At 53.7% G+C, this 23267-nt stretch overlaps 1 protein-coding gene across 1 annotated transcript in view; it reads left to right on the top strand.

Moving 5' to 3' along the window:
• PDIA5 (protein disulfide isomerase family A member 5) overlaps nucleotides 1-23267 on the top strand; it is a gene marked incomplete at its 5' end in the record, with an annotated part of 83635 nt that overhangs the window by 12904 nt on the left and 47464 nt on the right. Inside the window, 4 exons of the mRNA XM_079762150.1 lie at nucleotides 7883-8009; nucleotides 11110-11197; nucleotides 21141-21224; nucleotides 21477-21522. Of these exons, the coding sequence (XP_079618276.1) occupies nucleotides 7883-8009; nucleotides 11110-11197; nucleotides 21141-21224; nucleotides 21477-21522 (345 nt within the window). The remainder of the gene's footprint in view (nucleotides 1-7882; nucleotides 8010-11109; nucleotides 11198-21140; nucleotides 21225-21476; nucleotides 21523-23267) is intronic.

Raw genomic sequence — 23267 nt, 5'->3', positions numbered from 1 at the left:
CTGTGGGTCGCGACACCTGGGTTCAAAGCAGTAGCAAAATTACAGTTATGAAGTAGCAACGAAAATAATTTTATGGTTGGGGGGTCACCACAACATGAGGAACTGTATTAAAGGGTCGCAGCATTAGAAAGGTTGAGAACCACTGACCTACAGATTCCTAAGAGGGAATGTGTTTGCTATCTTCAGAGTGTGATAAGCTGACAGAATGGTGCGGGAGGAATTTGAACTTTCTAATGACGGCAGCTATCCAAGATGAAAAGGTTAGGGTGGAGGACTTGGGACTTCTGTGTGTGAACATGGTTAGTTCCCCCACCTCCCTGGGCCCCACTAGGTTGAGCAGCTTCAGGAGAGTTTGAGTCCTTGGCTCTGGGGGGCTACCTGGAGGCTGGAATGTGAAGAATGTTGAGAGGAGTCCTTTATTGGGGAACCAACCAGCGCAACTAAAGCCTGGGGGCTGCAAGGGATGTCCTGGCCTTCCGGTCCCCTTACTAGCAGAGGGCTGAGGCTGTAGGGAAATAGGTGGGTTACTAGCTAAATGTCCTCTTATTGGTGGGTAACTGTCACCAGGTGACCAAGATACCCGATAAGAACAGGCAAGGAGAAACCTGGATAACTAGCAAGCACATAGTAAATCAAACCCTTGATATTCTCTCTGTCTCTTTCCTTATTACAATATCTGAAGTGTAATGCATGGCTTAATGCCTTTGATACTTTGAAATATCCCAACTGGAGCAGCTGTTAATATATCCTTCCAGTTAGAGCTTCTGTTCCAGTTGATACTCAAAATCTGTTTGCTTGTGTGCTAGAAAACACAGAATGACAGTGCCTTACGAAGATCAGTTATTCACTAATGTAGAAGCCTGGAAAAGGGGCTCCAGGGCCAGTATATCACCAGGACCCAGATGTCTTCTGTCTTGTTACTTCACACCTTTAGCAAGTTCCTTCTCCTCCTTGTCTCAGCTGGACTGACAGGAAGGAGGAGGGGACCAAGAAGACTTATACCAGATGTCTGTTAGGGACAGTTCCTAAAAGTTCCTGTAACACTTCTGCTTACATTTCCGGGGCTGAAATTTAGTCCCATAGCCACACTTGCTGCAAGGGAAACCGAGAGGTGTGGCTTTTAATGTGGTGGCCACGGGTCCAGAGAAACTCGGCTTCAGAAGGTGTAATGACGTCATAGTGCTTCTCCGGTAGGGGTCGTGAGAATAGATTTGCCAAATGCCACAATCAGAACGGACTTTGGAAATCACGTTGAGCTCCTTCATTTACAGAGGAAGACACTGGTACTCAGAGCAGGAGAGAGGACTTGTCCAAGGTCACACAGCCTGCAAACATCCAAGGCAGCAACACATTTGGGCTTCTCGGCTCTTTCCACCAAACCTCCAGCTCTAACTTCTCAGCCAGCTCAAGTTCTCTGACCTTGGGTTCAGGTCATCTGTCTTCAACCTTTTTCCTAGCTCCCCTTACCACCAACTTCTTAAGAATCTAGACTTTTATATTCTCACATTTCAAAACTATTTTGAGCAAAATGTGGGTTACACTAAATTAAACTAGTTTCTTCACAGCCCCCAACATAAGAAGGGTATTTTTTTTTTCCAGGTGACAAAGCCAAAAAGGTCAAGTTCCCCCGCCACCCTTTTTCCTAAATGTTAAAATTCTGTCCTTAAATCTTCCTCCTTTAGCAAGCTGCTGTTACATAATTGAATACTCTGGCTTCATGATCTGCATTGAATAATGAATCTATGAGGACAGACAGCCTGCCTGGCTAATAGAGACTGTGAGGGTGCTGGCATGCGCCCCAGCGATCTAGAGCTTTTTAAAGCTGAGGGTGTAATGTGACAAGGACTGTCCCCCCGATTATTTTCCAGAATTGTATGGCTCTTTATCTCTTTAGTCTGGTGGTGCTGGTGGGTGAGCTTAGGAGGAGAGAGAGGAGCTTGTGTGAGCTGTGTGTTAGAGCGAGAGGGTGGTGGAAAGAGGCACAGATTTCTGTACAAGATCTGATTAACAGCAAGTCTGGGCTAATGGCCCCAGGACCCTGATACTCAGGGCAGACGCCCGGTGCTCTGGGCTGGCAGGAAGCAGAGGGCTAGTGGAAGTCTCTGCTGGGACCCTCCTTGCCATGGGATTCGGGAAGAGGAGGGCTTCTCCTGGCGGTTTTGATGGGCCCTGCCTGGGAAGGAGGTTGCCCGGGTCCAGGGAGCTTGGGTTGAGAGAAGCAGACCACCTCCTCTGGGCAGGAGCTGGGAGAACTAAGCTCTGGTCCCAGCTCTACTGCTTACCTACTGTGCGGCGTTGACGAGTAATTTAGCCTCTCTGAGCCTCAGTTTCCTCTCTGCAGGAGGAGGCCAGTGCCCACTCATCGGGTTTTGTGAGGGGCAAATGGGCACGGAACCTGGAGAGCATGTTCTGCAGGTGCTGCCCGGCCTCTGGCCTGGGTTGCTGTGCAGAGGGGTTTTGCCCCAGGGTTTATGATGCTGAGTGTGTGTATGTGCACACGTCTTCCTGCCCGATGTGCTGTTTTGCCTGATTGCAGCCTGGGCCCTGGAGAGGAAGAGGTGGTGCCCATTTTACTGTTGTCCTTGCTCGGTCTCTGATTATCTCGCTAATGGTACTACTACAGATAATTACGATTATTATGTACTTCTGTATGCCAAGCATTATGTTAGGTTCTCTGTGTACTTCCCCTCCTCTCCTCTCGCTTAATCCTCAGCCAACCCCGCAAGGCAGGTGTCAGCATTTTCCCTTCTGCTCTACCGAGGGGAAATGACCCTGGGAGGTATAGTGACATCTGAGATGGTCTTGCTATGAAGGATGGCGCCTGGGTCTGAACCCGGGCCTGACTCCAGAAGCAGTGCTCTGCCAGGTGTTGAACCCTGGGGTGTGTAGGGGAACCCGAGGGGAGCAGATGAGAGTGGGCTGCTAGGCTGGAGGGGCCCAGATTTGGGCAGACCCCTGTTAGGAGGACACTGCAGAGAGTCTGGAAGATGAGGAGAGAACCCAGTTTCCTGGACCCCATTGCCTCCCACCTTGGTGGAGGTGGGGTGAGGACTCCTGTGACGGAGACCCGGGGGCCACTGGGCTCTGAAGAGGGCCTTGTACTCTGCTGGGGGGGAGGGGTTTGAGGATGGAGGGACCTGGTATTCTAAGCGAGGTGCTACGGTGACAGGGGCTGGGGGCACTCTCATGCAGGGGGGCACTGGCTCTGTATTCCCCAGCAGCAGCAGCAAAGGGAGGCCATCCTTCCCAAGCTTTGCTTTGCTCTGCGCTGGGGGAATGGCTTATGGGTCTCAGCCCAGCCCACGGGGCAGCTCAGCCCTGATACAAATCCTGTTAAAGCTGTGGGTCCAGGAGCAGAGAGAAAGCAATTGTTGCAGCCCATCAGGGGTTTGCCTGGTGAACAGAGGGGATTTTTTTTCCCTTCTCCTTCTAAAGGGAATGACTTAGAATGTAAAGAGCCCGCCCAGCTCAGGGGCAGTTGGGAAGTTGGCGCTGCCCTCTCCCCTGGGGGCCTGACAAAGCAGAGGGTCTTTGCATCATTAACACTGTTATTGTTACCGTAGTTATTGTTGTCATCAAGGTTTGTGGGTTGTGGCCTAAGAAATCTGCAGGATGGCACTGGGCGGTGTGATCCAGGGCTCACTGAAGCTGCATCTTAAGGAAAGAAGGGAGCGTGCACATTGCAAAGGTTAAAATAGACAGAAGGGGAGGAGAAAGGAGAATGTTAGGTGGCTGGAGCAGCACCGCCTTGGTCTTAGGGGAGGGAGGCCAGGGCAGCCCTCCTGGCTGTCCCTGCAGTTGCCTGCTAAGGGGAGGGTCTGTCTGAGGCAGACACAGGCTTTTCATCCTCCCCAGTCTCAGAGATGCTAAGTAAGCCTCCCAGGTCTCCCCTGGAACTGGCTATAGGCCTGCTTTCCCCTGTCACTCCCAAATCTCCAGACCCTGCCTCTCTGTCACCCCAGCTCCTGCGCTGGGCGTGCTGTCTCTTCCCAGCGCTCGCTTCCGGCTCAGCTACTGAGATGATCTCAGATTGTCCTGGGACCCTGCCATGGACTTTGCCTGCGGATCGGTCACCGCCTTTCTGTGTGTCTCCTCTTGGGTCTGTGTTGACAGAGCACTTCCCACCTTTTCCTTTGGACTGTCCTTCCCTCTCTGGGCTTCTCCCTCTGAACCTCCACTCCAGACTTACTGCCCAGCCTGTCTGGGGTGCCTTATTGTCCACACGCCCATGCCTGAGCTCATTATCACCTTCCTCAGCATCAGACAGACAAAAGCCCCCGCTGCTTCTCAATTCTTCCATCTTTGGCGATTGTTCCGCTCCTAGCCCAGAATCCTTGGGGTCATTTTAGCCTCTTCTCTCTTCCTTCCTTGCTTACATAGGAATAGTCATTGAGTTCTGTTGTTTTTCCCTAAGGCGCTTGGATTGACCCATTTCTTTCCACTTGGGCAGCCACCCAGCTGGTCCCTCCACCTCCAGCTTCCTAGTGGCTGCCCAGTCTGAGGTCATGGCCAAATGCAGTTCTCTAAGAGCCAGGCTTTCAAGACCCGCAGCCTGGCTCCACCTGCCCTCTCCCACCGTGCTCCCACCCAGGCCCTCACTGGCTGTGCTGTGGTCGGCCTGGTGTCCGTGGTCCCTTCCCGGTCTCCTGAGAGCTGCCATGGACTCACCGTGTCACGTGCTCCTAGCGGTGATCTCTGCATAGGCCAGGAAGGTAACCAGTGTGCCTTGTCGTTTTTGTTATTCTGGACGAACAGTTCCTGTGGCTTTCAAGGGGCCAGGTGCTGTTCTGGGCCCAGTCTAGGGGACAGGGTAGGGATGGGGAGGTGGGGAGGAGACAGACCCCCTATAAAGACGGGCTATGGGCAGTACCCGTGTCAGCCCCAGTGTCATGCCCGGTGACGGTGTTCAAGCAGAGGCAGTTTGCTCGGTGTATCTCTGGTTGAGCTTAAGTCCTCTGCTGTGTGAGGGTGAGCACTGGGTCAGAGGTTTTGGTGGCTGGCTGGGCCTGGGCCGTGGTTTGTTTACTCTGGGGGTGGCCGATGTTTAGATGACCTGAGGGACCCACTGGGTTTTATAGGAAGGAAGCTGTGGGTATGCCTTGAGACTCGGCTCTTGTGGTTTCTGTTGTAGACACGGCTGTCGCTGCGGCCCAGCTACGCCACCGTGCTGCCTGGGCAGGCGGGCACTGGGCTGGCCCTCCCACCGCCCTTTTCCAGAAGCACAGATGCCTGCCAGTTTCAGGAGGGCTGGTCCACAGGTCAGAAGCCCCAGGCACTGGGCAAAGGTAGTTGTTTTTCTTCTCTGCAGATTATCTGAGGATTAAAATCAGAGCAGAGTCAGTGTGTTTTTCCAACAGATTTTTTTTTTCCTTTTTTCCTTTAGTCATGTGCATTGAGCTATGAACTCTTTAGTCTGAAGTCCATTAGTTCTCTGGGAGCAGTAAACTAAATAACACGTAACAATTAACTTTTTGGTGAGCTCTCAAGGTGGGCTGCCTAAGGGCAGTGGTCTGTAGGCCTGTCCACAGCTCTGGCAGGGCAGAATGAGGGAGCGATCATTCCTCAACTCCTCCTTCTGGATGGTTTTACCCGGGGGAGAAGGAACCTGGAAACCTAATGGCAGGTTATATTTAGAAACACTAGAACGTGGCTACATTTCTGCCTTCTGTTCTGCTGAGATAGAAATTTGTATTACATATTATGGTAATGACGCTATTGGAGTGCTTTATGATTTATAAAGTATGTTCGATAAGTTATCCCATTTTATCCTTACAGCAGTCCCATGAGGGAGGTATTATTATCTCCATGTCAGATGTGAGAGGCATTAAGCCTCTGGAAGGTTGAGGGATGATGCTTAGCCATCTTAGCTATTGAGTGGTAGAGCTCAGACTTAACTCAAGACTTCTTGGCTGTAAAGAGGCAGTGGACTGAGAGGGTATGGGATCAAAGAGAGAGACTGGGGTTCGGGTCCTGGCTCTGCTTTTACATTAGCTGTGTAACTTTGGTCAGACAATTTACCTGATCAATATGATTAAGCATATCAGATAACCTACAGTTGGTCCTTTTTATTGACCACATTCCTCCATATTTCTCAGTCCTTACTCCATTCTGGGCTGGTTGCTCTGGGCTGGATCCTTGTTTTCCTAGATTCCATGCATTTATCATTTTTTATTTACATCTTGTTTTGGTAGAGCATGAGTTCTAGTAGCTTCCTGAGAAAGGGTGCCTTGGTGGTAAATCGTGCACATCTGAGATCTTAAGTCTGAGTAAATTTGTTCTCACCACTGACAGTTTGGCTGGTTATCAAATTCCAGTTGGAAACCACATTGCTTGATCATTGCAAAGGTGATGCTTCATTGTGTCCCAGTGTGCTGATGACCAGTCTTACACCAATTCTGACTCCTGGTCTTTTATATGTGGTGTGTATTTTTTCTTTGAAACACAAATCTGCTCTTTGTCAGCAGTGTTCTGAATGTTTGCAGAGATGTATTTTGGTGAGAGTTAATTTTATTCTTGATGCTGGGCCCTCTCAACTGAAAGCTCACATCCTTCAATTCTGGGGTATTTTCTCAAATTATTTCTTTGATAATTTCTTGCCCTCTGTTTTCTTCTTTTTTCAGGAGTTCCTTTAATGTGGCTGTTTGTGCTTTAATTTGGCTGTTTTTAGTCTTAGTTTCATCTTTCCATTGGTTTGATTCTGCCCCTTTTATGTTAAGGGCTTTCCTCAGATATCTGGCGAACCTTGTTATCGGTGCGTATTGAAGAGCAAGGCACTAGCACATGATCAGAGACTGAGTGTGGGGAGGGGGTGGAGGGCACTGGTTTACTGAGGGGACCTCACAGTAGGTATTTGGGTGGGAATTCAGCTGTTCCATGGGAGGATCTCCAAGTCACTGTCTTTGGACTGTTTTTCTTATGCTTCTCGGTTTCCCCAGAGAAAAATTCTCTAATCTCCTGCCTGGGGGAATAAGACTGGCAGCATTCTGGAAAAGGGGTGCGAGGGGGTGGGGCTCTTGCGGATGGTTAATCTCAAGGTTTAGTTCGTAGACTTTCCTTAATCTCCTGTTTTCTCTCAGGGCCACACTCCCACCCTCTGCCTGGTGTCTCCCAGCAGAGCTTTCCTTATTTCAGTAACCAGGTAGTAACCCCTGAGCCTTCTGCCAGCTAGGCACGGGGCTGTAGGCCAGCTGTGTGGGCTGGTGAGGGGGTCTGCTGTTTGACGGCTCCTTATTCATGTGTTTCTCTCACACACACACACACACACACACACACACACACACACACACACTGCTTTCATCTTACACATGCCTGTGGAGGTGCCTGGTACCTCCAGTGCCCAAGGTTTTCAGGCTTCTTGGGGACAATTTGCTCATTTTTGTTGGCTTGTTTCCTGAGATCATTGGCTGAGTAGGGCAAGCAGAAACCCCCTCACCATCCATTCCCATCCTGAACATCAGAGGTGATCTCATTTCTCCGTGGATTTGTGTTTCGGTGCTTCTGAGTGGGATGGAGTTTTCGCATTGCTCCAGTGTGTGAGGCAGTATAGAATGTAGACACTGACCTCCCAGAGAGGTCCTGATTGAGGGCGTGGCAAGTACGTCCATGCACGTGCTCGTGATGTATGCAGTCTGTGCAGCGTCATGGAAGTGCATGGAGAAGAGAGTGACTTGGAGGCTGAGAGTGGACGGGGAAGTGTCTTGGGGTGTGTGGTGACTTGGACACGGGGTGAGGTGAAGGGCAGCTCTAGTCTCCTGAGAAGGGCTGGTGTGCCCTCCTCCCTCTGAAGTGGGAGATGCTTCAGGCAGCAGGTCTGTGGGCACCTGTTCTTCCTCAGGCCTGGCCGGGACCCAGGGCTCACCATCCTTGTCTCCTTCGTTTGCAGGTCGTCCTGCCAGGATGGCTGTCCTCCACAAAGGTCTCCTCGCTCATCGAGAGGATCTCTGACCCCAAGGACTTGAAAAAACTTCTCAGGACCCGGAATAATGTGTTGGTGCTTTACTCCAAATCCGGTGAGTGCCCCGCCTGGGGTCACCTGTTGGGGATGGTATGCGACAGGAAGGGAATGAGAGGGGGCAGAGGTGGGAGACGGAGACCTCAGGGTCAAAAACCAGTCAGGGAGGGTCCTAGGGACACCGTGTTTGTCGGCTTTCCTCAGGAGACGGCAGAGGCCCGGAGGGGCGTTAGTTCTGCTGATCTGGGATCCCTGAGCGATCGTTCACTTCCTTTCTGTAAGTGTTTCTTAGAAAAAGCCTCATTGCCTCAGGAGAAGGCGTGAGTGTGAAGGAGGACAGAGGACTGTGGACACTGGGGAATGGACATTCTGACTTCCTGGACAGGCACGGGCCTGCCCTGCCAGGGCATGCTTCTCCAGGGCTGTTGATGAACAGCCTGGGCCGGCCCGTCGCCAGCTGAATTGGTCCCAGCCGGGGGACATGCACCCAGGCTGGCAGCTCTGACCCGGCCTGGCCCCCATCTGTCCTCCTCTGGGACTGGAACACAAGGCTGAGCTTGGACTGGGCTCAGGGCGGCTTCAGAGGGGGTGGGAGCAGCAGCTTGCCTCCTCTGACCTTGGAACTGGCGAGGGCACAGTGGATGGAGAGAGGTTTGCTCGGCTGTTGGCTGTGACTTTGAACATCAGACTGTTGATATTATTCCAGCATAGTTAAGTGTTTTCACTGCTCCTGAGGATGCCAAGTTTTCCGTGCCCTGGAGAAGCAATAGCCAGTGGCTGGGCCAGTTCCGGGCACAGCTCTCCCTGCAGCTCATCCTTGACACTCATTGGCACTGGGGCTGATGGGTGTTTTGGACGTGTGTCCCTCCTGGAGCCCGCACCCTCCAAGCACCCTGGCACATGCTGCTCCTTGCCCTTCTGCAGGCCTGGCAGACGCTCCCTGGGGTGGTTGTTGGGAGCCCAGCATGTGACTAGCATTTCTCTGCTGTCAGGAATAGGGGTAAACTGAGGCCAGGGAGAAGCAGAGCTGCTCCTGAGGCCTGGGCATAGGGCCCTGAATAAGCGTGGCTCACGCCGTGGGTGCTCGTGGAGCTGGTGGTTGTCGGTGTGGGGGCACACTCAGCTCCTGTCTGGCTACGTCCCGTCACGGGAGCTCATCATCATACAAGGACGCCTCCAGGACCTTCTGCGGTACGCTCCCCTTCGCTCCGCTGCCAGGAGGGAGGCAGCGCAGATAACATCCAGGTTACGAGGGAGGAGCTGAAGCTGCGAGAGAACAGCTGACTTGTCTGAGGCCTTTCAGCCGGTAGACCGGTAGATGACGTAGAGCGGGCGTCCTCAAACTACGGCCCGCGGGCCACATGCGGGTGTTTTTGCCATTTTGTTTTTTTACTTCAAAATAAGATGTGTGCAGTGTGCATAGGAATTTGTTCATAGTTTTTTTTAAACTATAGTCCGGCCCTCCAACGGTCTGAGGGACGGTGAACTGGCCCCCTGTTTAAAAAGTTTGAGGACCCCTGACGTAGAGGGTAGACGACGTCCGAGGTGGTCGGTCGAACAGGTCCCTGCTCCACCTCTGCTTGTTTCTTCTGCTGGAGGGAGGAAGCGATGTGTTACCTCTGCAGGGACGGGAGGGCTCTGCCACCAGGAAATGATTTTGTTTAGTTAGAGGGTGGGCGGGTGGGGTCCCCCGTTGGGGCTTGCAGGGCAGGAGGCAGGGCCCAGAGGTCTTGTTTTCTCTTCAGCCCTCACCCAAGCGTGGTCGCATGCTTCCCACGTGCTGGCTCCTTCCTGCGCCGGCAGTGGCCGTGGGTGGTTATTCTACCTTCCTGCCTCCTCCCCAGGCCTGTCACTAGACTTGTGACTGTGGGTGGGCTTTCAGGGCAGCACAGTAACTGGGTTTCTCGCCTCCCGTCCTTCCTGGCAGGGCTCCCTTTCCACAGGGCTAGGGGAGGGGTGCTGCCTATCCCTCTCCTTCAGCTTCCCTCCCCCGCTCCCCAGAGCCCATCTGCCTGCTGAGCGATGGCCTTTCCCCCCTCCGCCGTGCCCTCCTCCTGGTGCCCTGGTGGGGTTCCTGGCACGGTTCTAGAACGATGCTTTTTGTTTACTTCCATAAAGGCTCTGCATGCTTTGTGTTCACAAACAGCTACCATTCTCCACACTAGAAAAGGAGATCTGTGGAGGCAAACAATTCAGACACCGTTTCTGCTTGGCTTTGGAACGTATCGTAGGGGGAAGGCAGCAGACTGCTCTCCCCACCAGCGTCTGCCTGGTAGGCCCCTCACATGCGCTCACAGGTATGGCAGGGGGACGTGACACATGGCCACAGCCGCTCGGCAGTGGGGCCTTGCCGGCTGGCAGTGCTACATCCTGGCCCCAGAGGCTCCATCCCAAGCACCTGCCCTCCTACGATAGAGTGCAGGTGCTCTGCCCAGACCCTCAGGAGTTGACACCTGGGCCAGCAAAGCACTCTTCCTTTCTCCTGTCCACTCCTTCCTGCCCAAGGCGTGGTCTGCGGTCCTGCAGCCGACTCCCGAGGTACTGCCCGGCCCAGTTCCTCCCTGCCATTTCCCGGGAAGTGGGCTATGACATCTGACATGGGTACACTTGGCATTGGTCTGTTGGGGACTAGTGTCACGTGTAAACTTCATCTGATCGCCAGGTTGTCCCGAGAGCCCCTAGATGCGTGTGTGATGGACACAGGTAGGAAGGATCCGGCCCCTGCCCTCATCAGCTCCCAGGACAGACAGGGGTGGAATTGGCAAACTCATTTCCCACGTTAGTTATAGAATTGTCGTTATGTGGTTATAAAGCTTTCAAAATTTGTCCCAGACAGGTAGTGAGTCAGAGACTCTCCTGGGAGTTATCTCTTTTGCTCAGAGACACTTGGAGGAGTGAGGGGTGAGGGGTGGCTTACAGGAGGCGTGGCTTACGTGGGGGTTCTCTGTCCCCGAGGAAGGGCCCAGGAAGATGGCGGGAGCAGGGGTTCCTGGAATGAGCTGCGCTGTCCTCCCAGAACTGTTGGTCACCGGGACGATATTTTAACTGGGGTTCTGGACTGGTCTCCTTTCTTCCTTCCCTGCCCCCAAGAGAAGATGGCAGGGTGGCCTGGTGTCCTTGGGCACAGATGTTTAATATTTGGTTGTTGTTTTTTACAGAGGCTGCAGCTGAAAGTCATCTCAGGCTACTGTCCACGGTGGCCCAGGCCGTGAAAGGACAAGGCACTGTCTGCTGGGTGGACTGTGGGTAAGTTCTGGGGACATGGGCATGTGGCTGGAGAGCAGGGGCTTGGAGGCTGTGGCCAGTGGGGGGCGGGACTTGCCCCTGATTAACCCTCTGAGAGAGAGGATGGGATGGGGAGATGCTGCAGAAAGACCTCCCTGGCAGCCTGGCAGGGTCACCTGTGTCCTGGAGGAGGCAGTTCTGGCTCTCCCTCTGTCTGTCCGTCTTCCCTTCTCCCAGAGAGCTTTTACGTTTTACTTTGCCATATGTCACTTGATTTTGTTGGTGGCAGAGGGGGCCTTGTTTTGTAGATGGGGCCAAAGTGATTTTCAGGGTGACCCATAAGCTTGCTTGTGGGGGAGGGAGTTGGGCAGCAAGAACCTGGGCTTTACCCCCCCATCCAGGCCAGTAACAGAGGTCTCCTCACCCTGCGGCCCAAGGTGGTGGAATCAGCTGGCCAACCTGTCTGCTGCCTTGGCTTCCAAGGTGACGCTATTAGATGAATCAGGTGGCTTAGTCCTTCCAGCTCGCTCCTCCAGCTGTGTCTCCACCCCTACCCCACCTGTCCCAGTGCCAGTGCCGTGAGCTCCTTTCCCTCCTCTTCCCCCTCCTGGTCCCCCTTCTCTCTTTCTCCTCCTCCTCCTCCTTTTCCCTCTCCTCTCCCCTCTCCTCCTCCTCCTCCTCTCCCTCCTTCTTCTTGACCTCCCTCCTCTCAGCGGTTTTCTTGTCGGAATCGAGTGCCGCCCCCCGGGAGGAAGCCCATGGAAAGAGGCTACTTCTTAGGGTGGGGAAGGGCCTGTTGGTGGAGTTCCTCTGATTCTCTTGAGTTTGGAAGCTGGAGTGCAGGGTGTACTCAGCTTCCCTTTCCTTCCCATCATTAAGAATAATTTCCACATCTCTCTGTGTTCAGTGCTCTGCTGCTGGGATTATATTTATACACACCTCTTGTCATATCATTAGCTCCCAAGCTGGCGTAGATTGGCAGAAGCACAGAAAGACAAGCAGATAGTGAATGAACATAGGAAAAAAGATAGCTAAGAACAGGCTTGCCCTTTACACGTTTATGGAGCGCCAGCCGTATGCCAGGCACTGTGCTGCACTTGGCAGCGAGCAGCGTTTACATGTCCTTCTGACTGAGGACAAGAGGTGTTTCCGGAGCCTCTTTGTCCAGCCACTGCTCACCTGGACGTGGGGCTTGTCAGGAGCGTGGAGTTGGGAAGAGGAGGGGAAAGGAGAATTGTTCTCAAGGGCCTTGTACTCCGGTGAGTTCGTTTGGGGAAGAGGCGGGTGCTGCTGGGAAAGAGGCAGCCCTTTTCCTGGATGGCCCATAGCGGTCTTTAACCTCGGATGTAGCTGGCCCTGCCTGAGTCACAAGCCTCGCTGCTACCCTGTGGGTTAAGGGAGCTTTCATGGGCTCCACTCCAGGGCCATCTTCTTCCCCTGCAATCTGAGTCCTGAAGGGCTGTTTTGCAAATGAACTTCATGGCCTCAATCTTGTCCCGCCCATGACTGGAGAGGACTGAAGGAGATTCATATTTTGACAGAGCACCGAGTCAGACCCGCAGACGTGTTAGCCCAGCAGTGTTTGCTGAAGCCATGTGTGTATGTGTGCATGCACCCATGCCTGGCCGCACACCTCCAGGTTTATTGAAACACCAACTCAATGGAAGAGGCTACCCTCTAGATCAGGCGTCCTCAAACTATGGCCCGAGGGCCACATGCAGGTGTTTTTGCCGTTTTGTTTTTTTACTTCAAAATAAGATATGTGCAGTGTGCATAGGAATTTGTTCATAGTTTTGTTTTTTTTTTAACTATAGTCCGGCCCTCCAGCGGTCTGAGGGACAGTGAACTGGCCCCAGTTTAAAAAGTTTGAGGACACCTGCTCTAGATGGTGGGTGAGATTGTAGCCATTGGTGAATTCTAGTTCATCCCTGGTCTGGAAGCGTTTCTGTCTTCCAGGTGTGTCACTCTCTCCAGTAGCTCGCCAGGCGTGCACTCCGTGACTGGAAAAGCGCCAAAGCCTATTAGAGAGGACTCTCCACAGCTGAAGATGATGCCAGTTCTGCCCAATGCGGCCTATCACGGGGGTCTTGTGAGGCTTGCAGTTGGCAGAAGTGGGCAGAAGAGCTTTGATGTTGCTCCGTCCACCTGGGTCCACTCAGCAGACATTTCCGAGCACTTACTGTGTGCTTTGAGGTGCACAGTCATCCCCTCCCCCCCAAGGATAGCAGTGTCCTCTGAGCCAGGAGGAGGCAGACACCTAATCGGGTGACTACAATCCAGGTGAAAAGTGCTGTAAATGGCGGCTGTCTGTGTTGTCTCTTAATTTTGTCTGGAGAGGTTGGGAAAGCTTCACAGAGGAGGTAGAGTTCAAGTTTGGGGCAAATACCCCAGAGCGTCAGGTCTTTAAAGTGCCCCGGCTTTCCCTGCAGGTGTGGTGTGGGCCATGCACTGCCTGGGGTCCTCTGGCTGGTGGCCCGGGCCGGCACAGACCTGTTCTGCTCCCTGGACGGGCAAGACTAAATGGGGCCGGACTAGTGTGTGGAGAGAGACTGAGGCGATTAGAAGGCAGGACTCATGCGGAGACATGTATACGTGCCAGTGGGAGAAAGAATCCTGGGACGGATGTGCTAAATGAAAACCGAGGGAGCTTAAAAGGTAACCTGAAGACAAAGGGCTAGATGGTTTCATGCCTGTAGTTGCCACTCCATGTATCCCTGTAAGAGGAAGTGTAAACGGAAATGCGAAATAGCTTTTAAAATGGTTTAGAGAAGTAGGTGGATTGAGGAGCTATAATGGATTATGTTGGAAGCAGTGGTATCTGTGTTTGAAATCAGAGGCAGAGTACGGGCCACATCTTCCCAGAACAGCCCACGGACAGAACTCGGCTCTGGTCTGCGCAGGCCACCCTGGGCGGCAGTTCTCACAGACCGGTGTCACGTGAAACTCCCCAGGGCACCAGCTGGCTCTGCCCTCCTGCTCAGCCACCCCTGCTCCTCGGCTTCCGAACGTGCCCCGTAAATCATTAGGGAACCCTACCATCTTAACTCTCGGGCCCTGCGATGACAGCTCTCGCTGTTGTCCTAAATGCGATCCGTCTGTTTATGAATCTGAAAGAGACGCTCTGGGGATGGGCAGGCGCGCGCTCAGGAACGCTTTCTGTTGCCGTCTGCAGTGGAATAAGTAGGTGGAAGGGAGCCAAGCCGACGTCTGCTCGCTTTTTATCTCGGCAGCTGTTAACTAGCAGGTGGGCAGCCAGAGCGTCCCTCCCCTCCCACAGGCCCTCGGAGGTTCCCCAGCTCCGTCCTCTCCAGCTCTGCCTCCTGCCCTGCCAGCGAAGGGTCAGAGGCTGGGATGGGGGCACCAGGGCTGGGAGTGGGGTGACAGGATGGTCAAGAGGGAACAGCCCCCTCTGCTTTTCCCCCTTAAAGAGCAGGTGAAGGGGACGGGGGCACTTGAGGGTGAGGGAAGGCGGAACTCTGGTGAGAGGTGCGTGGCACAATGGCAGAGGCGGGGTTGAAGGGTCTGCGTTGCTGCTTCTTAGCTCCGTGACCTTGGATAGGACAGTCACCCTGGGTCCATTTCCTCGTCTGTTAAATGGGACAATAATTCTTCCTTCCTCCTAGCTCCATGGAAGTTCTTTCTGGAATACAATTGAGATGGGAGACCCTATGCTGCTATAGTTATTTCTCATCTGGGCAGGGCTGTTCAGGACTTTCAAGAAGCAGCCTTTTCTTGGGTGAGGAGCCCTTGGTGGTTGTGAGGGTGCCTCTGAGGGAAGTTTTGGCATGAGAGTCAGCCCCGGCTCGTGGGTGCTTGGCTCCGACCCTGACGAAGTGCAGGGTGCAGTGGAATTTGTATACCTGCAGGTCAGGAGGCCTGCCTTTGAGTCTGGGCTCATCCCTACATAGCCTAGTTCAGAAAAATCCCAGAAGCTGCCAGACTTGGTGTGCGTGTGTGTGTGTGTGTGTGTGTATGTGTAAGTCTTTTGTCTTCCAGTCTTTGCGGGGGGCCTTTTTTTCCTTTGCGTCTCTCCCCATGCTGGGTATCTGCCTCTTAAAGCTTTCCAATCCTTCCCTCTGTGTGTCTCTCATGTCTCCGTGTTTGTTCCCTGTCCCTTACAAGTTTCTGCCGCCTCTTCCCTTCTCTGGTCCCTGCTGCACATTCTTTTGACCTTTTTCCTCCTCTCTTCTCTGTGTGGATGTTTCTTTCCCTCTTTTTCTCTCTTTTCTGTAGCCTTCCTCTCAACCGGCGCCTACGTGCCTGCAGGCACACATAGCCCTCCCTGTGGGTCCTCTCCCAGTCCCAGCAACTTGTTGCTGTGAGGTTTCTATAGGGTGTGTGGCTTCTGTCCAGGGATCTGTCAGCTCTCCCGGCCCCTCACTCCACCTCCTGGCTCAGGCCTCAGCAGCCACGCTCGGATTGGCTGCTGGTGGTTGTCTGGCTAAGTGTGTGTGCGTGAGGGAGTTGGTATTCCCTCCGTGCCCCGCAGCCTGGCATCGGGCTCGGCCTTGGCGTGGAGTGCTGCTGTCTGGGCAGCTGAGCCGGGGCCAGCAGGCGGGAGTTGGGCCTGGGATGCTAATTCCTGGAGCGGATTCTCACCGGGCTGAGGCTGCCCTCTCCCTGCTCACTGCTTTCTTTTCTGAGGGTCAAGGTCATTACCTAACCACAGTTTCCTTCTCCCCTGCTCTGTCTCCCATCTGCCTTATTTACCCTGGAACAGCGCTGGCTTCCCAGATCCAGGATTTAGGGCCTGCCAGCGTGGGAATAACGTATTTTGAAGTCTTAGCTTTTCTTCTAGAGAATATTTGAGTTTAGCATTTTCTCCTTTCTCTGTAAGCATGTTTAACATGACTTACTGTGTGTTAGAGGAGACTTCCAGACGAGAGCGGTGTTGATGTGTCTTCAGACACCTCCCAGCACGTTGGTGGGCACTCCTTGGGGTGGCACGTCCCCCACAGAGGAGCTGGGCAGGCAGGTGGAGGAGGAGAAGGCACACTTATCTCCCTCTGTTCCATTCACTTTTACCAGCTGTGCTGCGTAATTCATACTTTATCCTGTGCCTTCTTGAGGTGGGGACAGCCAGGCGTGGGAGGATCCCTGCCGTATGCAGCAGGCCTCTTCATCAGAGAGCGCTACCTGGCCACCAAGGTCTGCCCAAGGTTAAGGCCAGCTGTTCCAGGACTGTTCTGTCTGCCGCCCTTGCCCTCCAGTTACATCCGTTCATATTGTCCTTGGTATTTGGCATCTAGAAGTCACTCTGACAGTATTTCTTGCTCATTTGCTCCTTAGCTCCCATTTTTTTATGTCTCTGAAGTGAGGGCACTTTCTACTTCTCCTCTCCCACCCGCCTCAGGGTGACAGGCCCATCTGCTCAGGATCCCGCCACGTCAGACGGGGCAGGTGGGAGAAAGAGATGTACCCTTTCTTTGATGTGGAGATGGAACCCAGGAGGCTGCGTTAGCCAAGGGTACCCAGTGGCCAAGACAGGCAGGGGCCAAGGCCAGGTTCCTAGTGTGGTGCGCTTTCTCCCTGCTGCGGGAGGCTGCGGGCTTTGTGTGGACATGAGCCGCTGAGTGAGGATCTGGTCAGGGGGCTAGGAGAGAGATGACGGAGGTTCAGATCTTTCTGTGTCTCCACCTCTGTCCTGGCTCCTGGCTCCTGGTTCATCCGTCAGGATATAGGCAGCCTGCCTTGGTGCTTTAGTAATACTTGACCCTGTAGAGGACTTGGAGGCTCCATTCAGCTCACGTGCCCAACTCCTACATTTTGCAGCTGAAGCAACCAAGGCCTGCCAGAGGTCACAGGCTGGCGAATGGCAGAGCCAGATCTAGAAGCCGTCAGTCACTCCAGCTGGCCGGTGGGCCTGCCTCCAGGGAGGGTCTGGGACTCAGACTGCGACTTATGGAAGCCACCCCCCCACCCCCTTCCTGAGCCTCTAGCACCTGTTTCTTCCCGCCTCCCTCACCCTTCCTTCATCTCTGGGTCTGACCCCCAGGAGAGGGCGTGGCCAGCCTCCTGGATGATCAGCATGGCTCCACACACCCACTGCGCTCTCCCAGCCAGCCACTCCCCAACAAATTCAAAGGAAATGTCCATGTGCACGCATCTGTCGGGGCCAGGGTTAGCAGGGAAGTGTGCACAGGCCTCTGAAATCTTTCTGTCCACATTCTCTGTAGAGGAGGGTCAGGGGAGGTGGGTGGGACAGGATGTGGCAGGTCGTGGGTGAGTAACTGGGCAGAAGGAGGCTGGGCTCCAGCATCCCCAGCAGACAGAGTGGCAGGGAGGCCCTTTGCATGGCCAGTCCACTCTCTGTGATGCATCTAGGGAGGCGGTTTTCTGCCTCCCTCACCATTCCAGCAAAGTATTTAGTTCCCTTGTTCCCTGCTTATGGCTTCTCCCCCCTCTAGAGCCTCAGTCACTGGCAGGGGAAGGGAGGGACAGCAGGAGGTAGCCAGAAGATCAATTAATTGTATCTAATCTCTCAACCAAGATCCTTCTAAGTCCCTGAGGTGGCTAATTTCTCTCTCCTTCTTTAACTCTTATGCCTTATATTGTCTGTACTGCACGATTAGTGCACACACACACACACACACACACACGCAGAGAACTGTCGGAGGGAGGGGAGACGACCTGACAGAGCACCATCAGGAAGTGTCACCTGGTGGGATTCCTGGAGCTCAGCAGACAGAGCCCAGAGCCCAGGAAGCAGCAGGCAGGGCTCCTCCCAGCAGTGGCAGGACAGCGTCAGTCAGGGCCTCATTGACTCGGGTGATTACAGAGGGCCCGCCCGCTCTGTGCCAGCTGCTGTTGTAACCCTGGGGAAACGGTGAACACACAAAGCCTGCGCCTTCACGGAGCAAACATTTTTGATGGGGCGACAGTCAGTGCACACATTGGCCAGATGTGGAGATGCATCTGCCAGATGTGGAGATGCATGGTGGAGAGAGACAGCAGGGAAGGGAGTGCTGGAGGGGATGGCAGAGGTGCTCAGAGGGGACAGGAAGCCATCACCCCTCTGAGAATGGGTGCATTTACACGTGTGTGTGTGTGTGTGTGTGTGTGTGTGTGTGTGTGTGTAGGGGGCAGGGGAGAGGGGAGAATCCTTGGGCAGTGTCTAGAACCTAAGGAGGGAAGAGAAAGTGTGGAGTCTGCAACAGGAGTCCTGTGGCACAGACAGAGCTGTGATTGGCTTGACGGGAGTGGGGGCCACAGGCTGCGGGGTCCACACTGAGAAACAGGCTGAAGGACCGCCGGCCTCCCAGGTCCACTCAGCCACGTTGGCTGGTGGGTTGGCAGCCTTGCTCCTCAGCCTGGCTGGGCTCACGGGCATCTCAGGCTGCAGCCGACTCTCCCCGGGAGTGGGTCAGCCCGGCAGGCAGGGGTTGGGTTGCAATGACTCTGAGCCCTGTCACTCCTCTCCCTGCTTCGTGAAAGTCACAGGAAGAGGCTGCCAACTTGACAGAAGGGAGAGCCAGCATGGGGTGGCATTTCTCCCCTCCAGAGGCTGCCTTGCAGTCTGAGTGCCCACCACAGGCGCAGCTGGGTGCCGTGCCAGGGTTCCTGCTCCTGACATGGTTTGTCGTTGCAGGTGAGTGGACGGTAGGTGGTCACAGGGACAGTTGAGTGCAGCAGAACGAAGCTGGCCTAGGAAAGTGCTGAGTGAGCGGTTGTCAGCATCCTGAGCCGAGCCCTCTCTTCTGGGGAATTAACTCAGGCAGGGAAAGGGCACCTCAGACACAGTTCTTCCCAATCGAACCCGCTGCCTGTCAGCGTGGCTTCACCTCAGCCTGCGGGATGGGCAGACCAGACTGTGGTGGCCGTAGTCATTGGAGGCGGGTGTGGCATCCCCACGGGGCTTTAGGGTAGAGTTTTCAGCGAGGATGCAGTGAGTGGGCTGCCTCTCCAGTGGCCTTCTGAGCTACGCCCTCGGCTCTCTGGGTCTCCTTCCCACCCCAGCTTATCCCTTCTTTCTGGACTCCCTATTTTAAAATGCCCTCACCACCCTGGAGGAGCAGCCATTGCAATGCCATCAGCCTTTCCTTTTTGGATTCATCATGCATTTCTGAGGCCTGCGGCTGCAAGCTGCAGTGGCCCCTGTGATGGCTGCCACCGGCAGGACTGAATGGGGAGGGAGAGGCCATGCTTCCTGAATTGCAGATCGTATATTTACATTTAAAATGAGGCCCCACAATTCTGCTTGTGCATTGAAGAGCGATGCTTTTAGAATTGAGCTGAATGGTTTCATTAGTCCATCTGTTCTGGGGCTGGTGCACAGCTGTGGGAAGCTGATAGCTGTAGAAGGCGGTGAGGTAAGTAAACAGGTGGGAGATGAAGGGACTTCCCCCAGGTGGCTGTCATACCTGGCAGAACAAAGTTTCTCATGCAGCGTAGTCAGGCAGCAGAGACCAGTGGAGGTTGGGTGACCAACATACCCTCACTGATTCCACGCAGAATGGGGAGAGCCCCGCAGCAAGGAGCAGGGGCGGGGGTGGGGTGGCTGGCTGCCTTTGGCGGGCTGTTGGGCACACTTGGCTGAGTGTGGTGAGGTTGTGTATGAGAGCAGGTAAGGTCTCTGAGGGGGCTGGTATAGGGCACAGGGGAAGCCAAACCTGGAGACTGGGGAGAGGAAGAGCCAGTGCAGGATGGTGGCATCATCAGATCACCTGGAAGGTTCCTTAAAACAGGGTACGCAGCTCAGGCTGGTGTGGCTTGGTTGGGCATCCTCCCGTGCACCGAAAAGTTACTGGTTTGATTCCCAGTCAGGATACATGCTTAGGCTGGGGCTCAATTCCTGGTAGGGGCATGCAGGAGGCAGCCAATCGATGTTCTGCTCTCACATCAATGTCTCTCTCTCTTCCTTCCTCTCTAAAAATCAATAAAAATATTTTATAAAAACAACACAAAAAGCCCTAGCCGGCTTGGCTCAGTGGATAGAGCGTCAGCCTGCGGAGAAGGGTCCCAGGTTCGATTCTGGCCAAGGGCACATGCCTGGGTTGCGGGCTCAATCCCCAGTAGGGGGTGTGCAGGAGGCAGCCGATCAATGATTCTCTCTCATCATTGATGTTTCTATCTCTCTCTCCTTCTCCCTTCCTCTCTGAAATCAATAAAGAAATATATTTTAAAAAAACACACACACCAGTATTCTCAGTTTTGATTCAGAAGGTCTGGGATGGGGCTGAGAGTTTGTATTTCTAACAGGTCCCTAAGTGAGGCTGGGGCTGCTGGTCAGGGGCCACACTGAGGCCCATCGGTCTAGCAGGAAGGACTAGATGAGATGGTGCCTGAGCACTTTGTACACAGTGAACAGCACCCAACAGACATTTTTTATTAGAATTGCGAGAGCGTGAGATTACAGACTCCAGCCCTTCACTGAAGCTTCCCCATTCTCCTTTTGGCTTTTGGCAGTACCTGGTCAGATGTCATAATTCTCTCAACATCGTAGAACGTTTTCCTCTTTTCCTGGTCAGATGGTCTATAGCAGGTGGCATATGGCACACATTAGAGCTTGAAAAACAGAAACTTACTTGGGCCCCAGGCAGAGATTCTGAAGGAATGATCTGGGCAGGCCCAGGAAATCACTATTTTTTAAACTTCCCCAGGAGCTTGTCATGAGCGGCCCTGGTTGGGAACCACTGATCTATACTGAGTGTCTTTGTCTTCTTAGATTGGGCTGTCCACCCGCTAAGCTTCTGGGGCACTTCCTTTATCTGGACCTCCCTGGCTTGTCCCTGACAGGTAGTGATACAGCCTCCCCGTCTGCTGGCCCATCTTTCCTGATCAGCCCACCTCTCATTGGGTACTCCCCTTTCCCCGCTTCTCTGAGAACCCGTCTCCAGGGAGGTCCTCTCTTGCTATGAAGTCCAAGTTACCTGCCTTATTCTTAGGCTACCAGCAGGTTTCACTCTGTCAACACCTCTGTGAGGACCGCAGGTAACCGATGGTTCCCGGCATTTGTGTCTTCCAGTGACACCGAGAGTAGAAAATTGTGCAAGAAGATGAAAGTTGACCTGAGCCCAAAGGACAAAAAGGTCGAATTATTCCATTACCAGTAAGTACACGTGGTCATTTCCAATTTCCAAGTAAGTGCTGAAAGCTCTCATTGGTATTCTCAGTGCACAGCGATTTTAGGTAGATCAATTTTATTCCGGAATGATTTTTTTTTCCTGTTTACAGTTATTTCATTTAAAAACACCTTGAACTCTCTTCAATAGCTGAATCTTATTAAGATGCTGCAGGAAACCAAAGGTATGTCTCTTCACAACCATTCCTATAGTTAACACCTTTTTCTCTCGTTTGACAGGGATGGTGCCTTTCACACTGAATATAACCGAGCTGTGACATTTAAGGTAAATTTACCTCCCTCATTCTCAGCAGAGCTGGATCTGAATGGATGCCAAAAGTCTGGCAGCTTCTCTCTGAGAGAATGAAGGGCAGAGAGCACAAATAGCTCTTCTGGAGGACCTGAGGGAGTCTTATCTCTAGAGCGTATGTCAGCAAAATATCTGTGGAAGTTTGTAACTCTTAACACAATAAGGATGACCAGCCTCATAGCTCGTGTAACGTCACGCCTCTCCCCTCCAAAGGCCTGGTCTCCCTTCGCTGTGACTTCAAGGCCCCCTCCCCCATCTCAGCAGCAGTGGCTACGTGGCTGCGCACGGGCTGGAGGGGGCTGGCTGTGCCCAGGTTAGCACTCTGCAGCACACCAGCAGGCTGGCACATGTGGGTTATGCAGCTTGTTCCAGATGAGATGCTGATGTCACCGAGATTTTCCCTGCTCCAAATCCAATTTAGAAGTGGATGGAAAAACATCAGTGCACATAAGTGTGGAGATCCCGTGACCTGCAGGTGCTGTCCTGTGATCACCTTGGTTTCTAGGCACTTGCCCCGCCCCGTGCCCTTCTCCTGCCCTTGGATTCTGCTCCTTCGCCATACACATTCCCTTCCTCAAACCAGCCTTCTTCCTCCTGGGGTCCAGGCCACATCCCCTGCCCTGGCTGGGGCCGCGCATTTCTCCCGTTCCCAAATCTGCTGATCCCAGGCGTTCTGACTTTCCTGCTTCCCAGACTGGGTTCGACCCTGTACTCCTCTCTCTGTGTGTCTCCATCAGTGTCTCCTTCCATCCCTTCCTGTCCGGTCTGAGCAGCTGTCACCGCGCCCCCCCCCACCCTCCACCTCCCTGCCATCTCTTGTTTATCCACTAACGCTGCTTCCTTTTCAGTTGCTGCAGCTCTTCCCTGACACAGACTCAGCCTGATTACTCATTTAAACACCCACGTAGACACTTAGAGACAATGCTACCAACTGGGGTTGCTTAACCCCTCTTATTCTGTGTGAAGACTTCCACTGAAGTCTTTGGAGAGAACACGTGCTCCCCAGGAGCAAGGTTTAGCTCGGCGGGGTGGGGAGGTGCCTCTGCAGTGATGGAAAGGGGAGGCTTTGTTTTGTTCTGGAGGTTGTGTTCGGTGTATGTTTAGCCAGCCTCTGAGAAGTCTGTGCTGTGAGGGTGTACTAGGGGGTGGCCGCTGCTCAGAATTGTCGTAGCAGGAACGGAGCAAGGAGCCCCGGAGGCCTGAGCTGGCCTGGGTGGGGTGGCCAAGTCCTGGCCTTTGTCCACCTCTTTACAAAGACTAGGTGTGTGTGATCTTGTCCCTCTGTGATTTTTTTTTATGCCAATAAGCCAGAGATGTAGCTGAGCATTGTACAGGGTCAGTTTTTCATGGAGAGAGGATATCCTTGGTCCCGGGGTCCCCAAAGCCCACAGGACCATACGGATTGGGTTGAGCCCTGAAGTCCTCCAGGGCCGGGGGTAGTGTTCCAGGGACTGCCTGACAGCGTCTGCTTCTAAGCAGGAGTGGCGAGACAAAGGCCCCCCCTGGTCGCGGTTGGTTCTCCTTCGGGGCTTCTCCTGGGCCTCTGTCTCCAGAGAGGTAGCCTGGGCACAGCCTCAGGCTCATGCTCCGGCTGTTGTTGCTGTCATCCCGCACAAGGCCTGGTCACAGCAACTATGCCGTGGCCCCTCCAGAGGCCAGAGGCCAGATAAATGAGGGTAAAGAGCGGGAAACTCCAAGAGGAAACTTCTTGTTTAAGGGGC

Source organism: Cnephaeus nilssonii (genome assembly GCF_951640355.1).
Source record: "Cnephaeus nilssonii genome assembly, chromosome: 3".
Lineage (NCBI taxonomy): Eukaryota > Metazoa > Chordata > Mammalia > Chiroptera > Vespertilionidae > Cnephaeus > Cnephaeus nilssonii.
Note: the sequence above shows the minus strand (reverse complement) of the source record. Positions and strands in the feature narration are given on the sequence as shown.